The sequence below is a fragment of the Gavialis gangeticus genome, unplaced genomic scaffold, assembly GCF_001723915.1.
Source record: "Gavialis gangeticus isolate Ggan-Ray unplaced genomic scaffold, GavGan_comp1, whole genome shotgun sequence".
NCBI lineage: Eukaryota > Metazoa > Chordata > Crocodylia > Gavialidae > Gavialis > Gavialis gangeticus.
Window position 1 is genome coordinate 160,199,880 of NW_017728992.1, and position 10,169 is coordinate 160,210,048.

Genomic DNA, 10,169 nt, shown 5'->3' on the forward strand with positions numbered 1-10,169 from the left:
CTTATCAGTTGGAGGCAGTTTTCCATGCTGGCAGGCTGTGCTCCTCGCTGCCTGAGTGCTACGCTTTGGCTGAGTGCATGCAGGGGCATTTATCGGCCCCATTGGACCAATTTTCAATACAGCCAATTTTCTTTGTATAGGTACCAATCCGATATCGGACTGATGTATCGGTACATCTCTACGAACAACTGTTTCATCCCTGGGCTGATTCTTTTAAAACTGGGCTGAGACACATTGGTGAGGGAGTGTTTATTTCAGGGGCAGGCAGTTATTTTGTCTTGAGGGCTGCTTAATGAGTTTTGGTGAGCCATTGAGGGCTGCATGGGGTAACCCTACCCCTTGAGAGTTGCCCCAACCCTTGGTTGCCATATTGGGACCAGAAGTCCTGTCTCCTAACCCCTGACCTTTGTCACCAGAAGTCCCTCCCCTTGCCCCCAGAAATAGTCCTTTGGGGGTGGGGTTGCCATCTAAGAACCAGAAAACCCCCCAAATTATACACTACAAGTCATACCTACTAAAACATATTTTAATTTTATTACAAAGAATGTGTCATGATTTGTTTGTGTACTGTATATAGAAGGGATTGCATAATAACTCAAATAGTCTTACTCTTTTATATTGTACAGGGCTGTGTGTATGTGTGGGGGGGTTTGTGTGTGTGTGTGGCATAGGGTATGGTGGAGTATATGCATATCTTGGTTGGGCTTCTGGGGCAGGGTGTGGGTATGTGAGGTTTGTGGGGTATGGGACACCCCTTCCACTCCCTCTCATGATGAGAACTCCCTGCTGCTGGCAACAGCAGCAGGTTGGGGGCTCAGGGTGCTCATGCCTGGTGCAGGCACTGGCAGGGTATAGTTCCAGCCAGCGCTGCATGGGGGTGAGGAGTGCATCCTGCCTACCGACCTCTATCATCGGGCCTCCGTGCTGCATGCCTGCACCTCCCAGACTTGCACAGGGGAAGTCCTTTGCTGGACTCTGCAGTGAAGCAGGGAGTGGGGCTCCCTCCATTCCTGATGGAGTCCAGGGACTGGCGTGGCAGGAGATGAGTAAGGCAGCCAGCTCCAATGCGGGGCTTCCCCTAGTGTGGGAGCTGCAGGCATGCCACAGTAGAGGGACATCAGGAGCCAACTGGGAAACACAGGGCCGGGTTACATCCTGCTGTGTTCTGTGGTCCTGGCATTGTAGCCAGGAACCAAGTGGTGTGGTATGGAGCCAGCCTGCCCAGCTGGGCACCTCCTGGCAGTATGCTGTTCCCAGCTGCAACACCGGAACCACAGAATGCAGCAGGAGCTATCCTGGCCCCATAACTCCCAGCTGGCTCCTGCTGCTGCTGGCCCTGACCTCTGGGGCCCTACGCTCCCGCCTGCTGCCTCTTCCTGCCTCCCCCCGCCCTCCTCCATGCCTGCTATCACTGCCTTTTCCTGGCTGTTTTCCTTCCTACCCCGCCTGCCGCCACCACTCCTCCCCACCCCCCTCAACAAGTCCACTGCTCCCCACGTGTAGCTACAGCACCATGCAGTTCCGGCTGCAGGGCCAGGATCACGCAGCACGGCAAGAGCCAGCTTGGCCCAGCTGGCACCATGTGGTTGCCAGCTGGGAACTGCATGGTGCCAGATGGATCCAGCTGGCTCCTGCTGCACCTGCGATCCTCCCCTCCCCTCCCCTCCCCTCCCCTAACCTGTTTTTACCTGAGTTTCCCTCTCCAGCGGAGGGAGGCAGGGAACAGCCCCAGGGTCCCAGGCCAGAAGCTTCTGCTAAGGCAGAAGCTTCTAGCTGTGGCTGGGATTGGGGTGGGGCCTTGCTGCTGCTGCTGCCGCTGGGTCCTATCGCCGTCTTCTCCTGGCTCCTGCTGCCGTTTGCTCCTGTCATCTTTGACAGGAAGTCAGGGGCAGATGAATATTAATTTTTTAAATTTTTTAGGGGCCCTGTGGGCCAGATAGGAGGGTTGGCTGTGACTTGCAGGCCATATTTTGCCCGCCCCGGTGTATTCTCACTACCAATCCTGTATCTTATTAGTAGATGAACAGAAGAGATTTTTTTATCCATTTCAGTAGTTTATCTGTCTTTACCACAAGAACTCAGAAGAATTTCTCTTCTGCTCAGGCCCTAGATCTGTCTTAAGGAAAATTCCCTTGGTTTAGAAATGAAGGAAGATAGGCACATATTGTCTTAGAGTATCCTTCTGTAAGGCAAAATATTACAGGAATATGATATGGTTAGGTTTGTGGTACAGTGCACTATAGATGTTCTGAACGACACAACTTTCCTAAACAACTGGGATCAGGCTTTTGTGTAAATTACATTTGGGGCTGTTTGCGTGTCCAGAGCACCCCAAACTGGGAGGACACAAAGGTACTTTAAAGTTATGTTAATGCTCCCTTCCCTCAGGTAAGACATGCAACACAGGATCTCTTTCAGGCGCTCAATATTTAAAATGATCAAATATTTTAAAAATATACATTTACATTTTAATATTTCCTGTGTATTTTTTCTTACTATAGGTTTATGATCACTGGATCTAAAACAAAAAATAATTGAAAAATCTAATAATTTGATATGTCCAGTTGTTTTATATTCTTCATGATACTTACAAAAAAAATCTCTTCTTTAGTTTCTGGAAATCAGCAAGACCTTTCTTCAGCAAAAAGTGAAGATTTTGGAAATGTACAGGAAATGTCTACAAAAACCCTCATTGTGGGTCCACTTAATCTTCGTTTGGATAGCAGTGCAGTGCATCGGATTATGAAAATGATAGTTTGTGCTCTGGAACATGAATATGAGCCATATAGCAAGGCTAAATCAGGTATACTGCCTAACTTATTTCTTCTTTATTACAGACTGTAGACCAGATTCAGCACTTCTGATAGCAGAGGAGAAAATCCTGCTTGTAGGTTACCACAAGGGCCTCAGTATATCCCCTGGCATCCCTAGCTATGCCTGTGTATGAACAGCATGGACCACTTTTAGAGCTTTGGTGTTACATTTTAAGCCTCCCTGCTAAGAGTGAATTCCTCGAATCTCCAAGGAGAAAGGAATCCACTAGTATAGGTTTATGAGTTAAGAAATTAGAGTTTAAATGAACAAAAAAAAATGATTTGGAAGTAATTATGGTCAGCTAATAAGACTAACACCCTATGTAAGTCATAGAAAGAGACAGAGATCTTTCATTTTGCAAATGTGCATTTCATAGTGATAAAAATAATTAATTATGATTATATTTGGTTTTAGGTAGAGCCTAAAATAGAAGAATTAACACTCCTAAACATAAGAAGAATAAAAATAAAAACAAAATACTATTCACACCTACTAAACAACAAAATATATTTGAATAGTTATTGTAGAAAATATTTTGCTACTTTTAGTCTTATGCTTAGTTTGTTTATATAATCATGACCTATTTTAGATATTGTAGATGGAAATCGAACTATGCCAGATTCAGAACTAGCATCTTTGGAGGAATACATTCCCACTCGACTCACAAGCTTTACTATACTTAAATGCACCATTACAATCCCAATGGCTGAATTCAATTTACTGGACCACTTGCTGCCTATAATCATGGGTCAAAAGGTATGATGATATTTACTATTAAGTTTTTATACATATTTATTCAGTGTTTCATGCAAAAAAATTAAAGTATATTAAGGTTGAAAGTTCAAGCACTCATTTTTTATGATTACAGGACTAGCTACATATCTCTCCTTATGTCACTCCCCGCCCCTCCCCGCTCCCCGCTGTGGTATAACAAAAGGGTCCCTGCCTGATGTCATGGCTGAGTAAAGACCTTGCATTGTTTGCATGATTTCCATGGTGCAGTCCAACAGTAGCTGAACTTAATACAATATGGAGATACTCCATACGCAAAAAGTTGTAATTTTGCTGCAATAACAGTGTGCTTAGCATGTTTTCTACTGTTTTAATGACCCTGCCCAACTCTTCCCAGATCTTTTGCCAGGGGGAGCTAGAGATAAACCAGCACCTGTGCTGACCCCAGTAATATAAAAAGCTGTCCATGCTCCCTTTGCTTACCAGGATGTGGGATGCTGAGCAGCACTGATAAGCTCTGCCTTTGCCCCTCGCTCCCAGCCCCTCACCCCACCACTGGCTGTCACTCCTGACCCACAGCCCCTGCTTGCCCCCAGTATCTGCTTCCTGGCAGCATCTCTATCACAGCACTAGGGTATGAGGACATTGAGTAGTTCAGTTCTCTGATTGTACCCTGCCTCTGTTTGCTGTCAAAAATAGAAAAATCAGAGGGAAGGATTTTTCTAAGTAATTGAAGAAGTTTTTAAATTTCTAATTCTTTTAATCTTCTGAGATCTTTATGCTTAAGCTCATAGTACACCCTGTCTTTATAGATCGAGGCATATGAAAAATTGTGTTAAAAAATCTCAGAAAAACATTCCACACACACATACTCCCCCCTTGTGCATTTGTACTTTCAACTGGGTGTTTTAGTTGAACTAATGGCTTACTTCTGGCTTAGTCACTTACATAGCCATTTCAGGTTCAAGCAGGTAATACCTTTATACTAGACTATCATGGATTCTTTATAACCAGTTAATCTCTGAAGCTGGATGTCAGTGTTATAAACAGCAGTGGCTTGTCATTTAAGGGTGCTTGCAGGTGTAAAAAACCAAAACAGTATGCCTTACTTCAACCCAGCTCACCCAACATCTGTAAAGATCGGGTGCATTAGTGGGGCTTTTTGGCACTTGTATCTAATGACCAATTGTGAATCAGTTTTAGCTAAGAGTGCCAAAAAGCCCCACTGATATTTGCAGACACTGCAGAGCTAGGTTGAAGTAACATGCTGCTTCTTCTAGTAAAGCACTTTTTTTTGTTTTGGAGTTTTTTTTGAATGACTGCAGGCAGCCTAAATTCTTATGTTAGAACTGAGGTAGCTGGAGGAGGACATTTCTTCCAGGATGTACCTGCATCTTTTCTGATTTAAAAATGGTTGGATAGTGATTTGCTATTAGTTGAATGCTACTACTAGTTATTTCATAGATTTCATAGACGTTAGGGCTGGAAGGGACCTCGAAGATCATCAAGTCCAGCCCCCTGCCCCAGGGCAGGAAGTCAGGTAGGGTCAAAGGATCCCAGCAAGATAATCATCCAAACGTTTCTTGAATGAGTCCAGAGTAGATGCCTGCACCACTTCTCGAGGGAGTCTATTCCAGGTCTTGGGGGCTCAGACAGTAAAGAAATTTTTTCTTATGTCCAGCCTAAATTTGTCTTGGAAGAGTTTATGACCGTTGGTCCTTGTTTTTCCTTGGGGCGCTTGGGGGAACAGGCATTCTCCCAGACCCTGATGCAAACCCCTTATGTACTTATAGGCAGCTGCCAGGTGCCCCGAGCCTGCACTTTTCCAGGCTGAAGAGTCCCATGGCTCTCAGCCTCTCTTCATAAGTCCTATTCTCTTGCCTTCTGATCATGTGCGTGGCTCTCCTCTGGACTTTCTCGAGCTTCTCGACATCCTTCTTGAATTGTGGAGCCCCAAATTGGCTGCTGCCTCACCAAGGCCAAGTACAGTGGGAAGATAACATCCTGAGATTCAAGCCAGAATTTTGTTTGCTTTACCAGCTGCAACATTGCATTGGTGGCTCATGTTGTGGTCAGTCATGACCCCCAAGTCTCTTTCAGTCATGGTGCTAGCAAGCGTAGCACTGCCAGGCCTATAAGTATGCTGCGGGTTTTTTTTCCCTGTGGTGGAGTGCCTTACATTTATCGGTATTGAATATCATCAGGTTTGTATCCGCCCGCTTACTAAGTTTATCCAAGTCAGCCTGGATCATTAGCCTGTCCTCAGGTGTGGATGCTAGTGTCATCGGTGAACTTAGCCAGTGCGCTTCTGATACCAACTTCCACATCGTTGATTAGAGAAACAGTCCAAGGACAGAGCCTTGGGGGACGCCACCGATCATGCAGTACCATAATGATTTGCTACCATCGACCACTACACTCTGGATCTGACCGCAGAGTCAATTTCCCAGCCATCAGACTGTGGTGTAGCTGACTGTGGTATAGCAGAGGCCACAGTTGGCCAATTTTTCCATGAGGAGGTCACGGGACACCTGATCAAAGGCTTTCTTGAAGTCCGGTTATATGATGTCAATCTCTTCTCCCTTGTCCATGTGATATGTCACCTGGTCATAGAAGGAGATGAGATTGGTTAGGCAAGATCTACCTGCAACAAACCTGTGCTGGCTATCCCTCAGGATGTTGCCCTCAACCAGCTTATCCAGAAGGGTCTCCTTGATAATTTTCTCCAGAATCTTACTGGGGTCAAGCTGATTGGCCTGTAATTCCCAGGATCTACTTTCCACCCTTTCTTGAAGATGGGTACCACATTGGCCTTCTTCCAGTCCTCAGGTACTTCACCTGAGCGCCACGAGTTTTTGAATATTTTTGCCAATGATTGGGCTATGACACCTGCCAGCCACTTGAGTACTCTAGCGTGTAATCTGTCAGGACCAGCTGACTTGAAGGTGCCCAGCCTTTCAAGGTGATCCTTTACTAGATCAACACCAATGCTGGGTATATTTAGTAAACTTTATTTTCTTGATGCTTTTGTAACCTGATTATTTGGTATTTACCATTGTCTTCTGTAGTAAATCTATTACTGAGTGTGGCAGTGCACCTTTGGGTGCCTGCCACTTTAAGGGCAGAGTCAGACAGCTGGCAGGTGCCTGGTGGTGGCAGCCATTATGAGAACCAGGTATATAAAGGCTGCAGTTTGCTGCTGCCAGCCCAGGCAGAAACATTGCCTGGCGGAGCTGCAGCAGGAACACTAGGAGGTAAAAGCAAGATCTTATGAGGTTGGCTAGGAGACTCTTAGTCCTGGGCATGACCTAAAACTGCACCCAGCTGGGTATGGATGGCCTGGTGGGGCTTCTGGTGGCATGGGAGCCCCAGGAAATGCCAGGCCAGTTACTACCCTGGTGAAAGGCAGGTCAGGGCGCCTTAACCCCTAGCCCCCACAATCCGGTGGGTACGAGGGCCAGGCATGGCTATGGCCACCTGAGCCCTAAGGGATGGAAGTCCCCAGGAGAGGAGTGGGGCCAGGCACAGCTGCAGCCAGCTGAGCCCGCAGGGGAGGAAGACCCCGGAGGCCCCTGGTCAGGGATAGTTGCGAAGGCCCTGAGAGGGCAGGGATGTAGGTGGCCCCATACAGAGCAGGGTTGAACAGGAGTAGGCCTGAAGGTCTGTGCGTGAAGGGGGTTGAGTAGGGCTGAACAGGGAGTGGGTGTGAAGGGCAGTTCCAGGAGCGCGTTGAGTAGGGCCAAATGGGGAGTAAGTCTGAAGGGTAGCACAAGGGCCAGCCCTGTGAGTAGTTGAGTGTGAAGATGATGAAAAGACCCCAGGGTGGGGCATAGTGTAGAGGCCCTAGGGTGGGCATAGTAGGAACCCCATGTGTGGGGATTAGGCCAAGGTATATTTTCAGACACCTGAGGCCATAGTTGGGTTTGAGGCTGTATAGTGGGGCTCAGCCAGGAAACTAGGGGTGAGTCCTGACCCCAACAAGTCCTCTGCTGAGAGGAAGCCGAGTGCGGGTCAAAATTTACAGCAAGGGAGAGCACAATGGCATGCTTCTCTAAGGAGGGAGTGAGAGTCCCTGTGAGACCCAGGAGCACCAGTTATGGTACGAGGGAACATCATTCATGTGTGTCATCTGTGAGGCTTGGGGTGCAGTACAGGGGTGGTTGAAGCTGCATACATAGGTCCAGGAGAACAGGGCTGCCAAAGGGCAGCCTCCCGCCTAATTAAGACACCAATTATTAAACAGCAAGGCATGGCAGGTGAGAGAGGTGGGCAGTTTGCCTAGAAACAGGTGGGCAGGCCAACTTCTAATCAGCCTTGAGAAGGCCCCTTGTTACATGAGCCATCACGAATGATGCCCAGCTTGAAATAACTTCGTAGACCCCCTCGTCCCCCCCCCACCTTAAGTCAGCATGTATAATGAAAATATCATGATGTGGTATAAATTATGGTATACTCGTACTGTGAATAATGTGCTCAGTGTTGGTGATCCTGTGTCTCAGAGTGTCCAAATACATCAAAATAGAATGATTAAAAGGCACAGGAGAGATTTCATATGAGGATAAATGGGGAAAAATTAAGAGGTCAGGTTCTTCCCTATCTTCAGCTTTTGCTGGGGCACAGCAGGGAGGGTGGGTTATGAGAGAACAGGACATGATTTCTTGGTTCTCTGCTCCTGCATCTATTTTCGAGTAAATGAGGGCATTCTGTCTCGATTTACAATGCAGTTTAATTCTAGAACTTCTGAGTATGGGGGTTGTTCTAGCTGGGCCTGCAAACTTTTTCGTCCTGTTTACCATGTACTAGCTGGGAATGTGGAATCATCACAGCCATTTGTCTGCCTTGTACCTTGCTTCTGTTGTGCAGAAGTGCGGAGAGGTGTGTGTAGGAAACAGTTTTATTCCAATAGAGTAAGTACATGGACTGTTTGTAATATAAGGGCTTCGGCCAACCTTAAAAGATGACTGGGCATTGTTATCAAGACTCCAACTAACCCTGAAGCACTTAATAGTCTATTTGTACACTTCAACAAATCCACCATGTGCCTAACTCCAGCAGAAATGGCACGTGTGACCTTACCTTTTGGTATTTGTAACTTGTCAACATGTCAGTGTTTAACCTTAACATTTTTAATAAAACACTTTTTACTAAAATTATATATAATATTGGAGATGGAAATTAGACTGCCCAAGGTTTCAGCCTAGCAATTGGGAACTTACAAGCATGGAACATGGTCCTACTAGCTTCTCCAAAACCTAGCAAACTTCTAGCAGACACAGATTAGAAATAATTTAGTACAGGCCATTAGCAGTATCACAGAAAGAGATGTTCTTGCTGGCTAAGCCAGCCTCTTGCTTATATGTAAGGCAGAAGAGAAAAGCATTGGTAAAGGTTTAATTTTCAGGTTTTATTTATGGTATAACTGTAGCCACTGAGATGCTGACATCCTTGATTCCTTCTTTTTGTCCAGGCAGGGCATTTTTATTAATTTTAAGATCATGGAGGTCAAAGGACATGAGAGTACATTGTCTTTAGGAGGAAGACAAGGGAGGAAGGAGGACCGGGGAAACTATAGGCCAGTTAGTCTTACCTCGATCCTGGGTAAGCTTTTTGAGAGAATTATTCTGGCAAATGTCCACAAGGGGCCAGCAGGGGAGATTATACTTAGGGGCAACCAACACTGGTTCATTAGAGGCAGGTCCTGTCAGACCAACCTGGTGGCCTTCTATGACCAGGTCACCAAATCCTTAGATGCAGGGGTAGCAGTGAACATAATCTTTCCGGACTTTCGGAAGGCCTTCGACACTGTCTCTCACCCCGTTCTCATTAAAAAACTGGGGGATGTGGTGTCGACACCTGCACGGTCAAATGGGTCGCCAACTGGCTGGAGGGCCGCACCCAGAGAGTGGTAGTGGATGGGTCATTTTTGACCTGGAGGGATATGGGCAGTGGAGTTCTGCAGGGCTCAGTCCTCGGGCCCGCACTGTTCAACGTCTTCATCAGTGACTTGGAGGAGGGAGTAAAAAGCACCCTGTTCAAATTTTCTGATGACACTAAGATGTGGGCGGAAGTGGGCACGCAAGAAGGGAGGAATAGGCTGCAATCAGACCTAGACAGGTTATAGAGGTAGGTGGAAGAGAATAGGATGGGATTCAACACTGACAAGTGCGAGGCGATGCACCTGGGGGGAAGAACCAGCACCATACCTACAGGCTGGGGAACTCCCTTCTCGTCAGTGCAGAGGCAGAAAAGGATCTTGGAGTCATCATTAATGCCAAGATAAATATGGGCAGGCAGTGTGGGGATGCAGTCAGGAAGGCCAACCGCACTTTGTCATGCATCCACAGATCCATCTTGAGCAGGTCCAAGGAGGTGATACTCCTCTCTATGCTGCAGGCCGCAGCTGGAGTACTACGTCCAGTTCTGGGTGCTGCACTCTAGGAGGGATGTGGACAACATGGAGAGGGTCCAGAGGAGGGCCACTCGTATGATCAGGGGGCAGCAGGGCAGGCCCTACGAGGAGAGGCTACGGGACCTGAACCTGTTCAGCCTCCACAAGAGAAGGCTGAGGGGGGATCTAGTGGCCTGTTACAAACTAGTCAGAGGGGACCAGCAGGCGTTGGGGG

The 10,169-nt window shown here is 47.0% G+C and overlaps 1 protein-coding gene across 4 annotated transcripts in view; it reads left to right on the plus strand.

Annotated features, from left to right (window-relative positions):
* Nucleotides 1-10,169, plus strand: part of VPS13B (vacuolar protein sorting 13 homolog B) — a 1,046,600-nt gene that overhangs the window by 170,342 nt on the left and 866,089 nt on the right. For all 4 annotated transcript variants that reach the window (XM_019527996.1, XM_019527995.1, XM_019527993.1 and 1 more), the window contains 2 exons: nucleotides 2,612-2,803; nucleotides 3,404-3,570. In XM_019527996.1, the coding sequence (XP_019383541.1) occupies nucleotides 2,612-2,803; nucleotides 3,404-3,570 (359 nt within the window). The remainder of the gene's footprint in view (nucleotides 1-2,611; nucleotides 2,804-3,403; nucleotides 3,571-10,169) is intronic.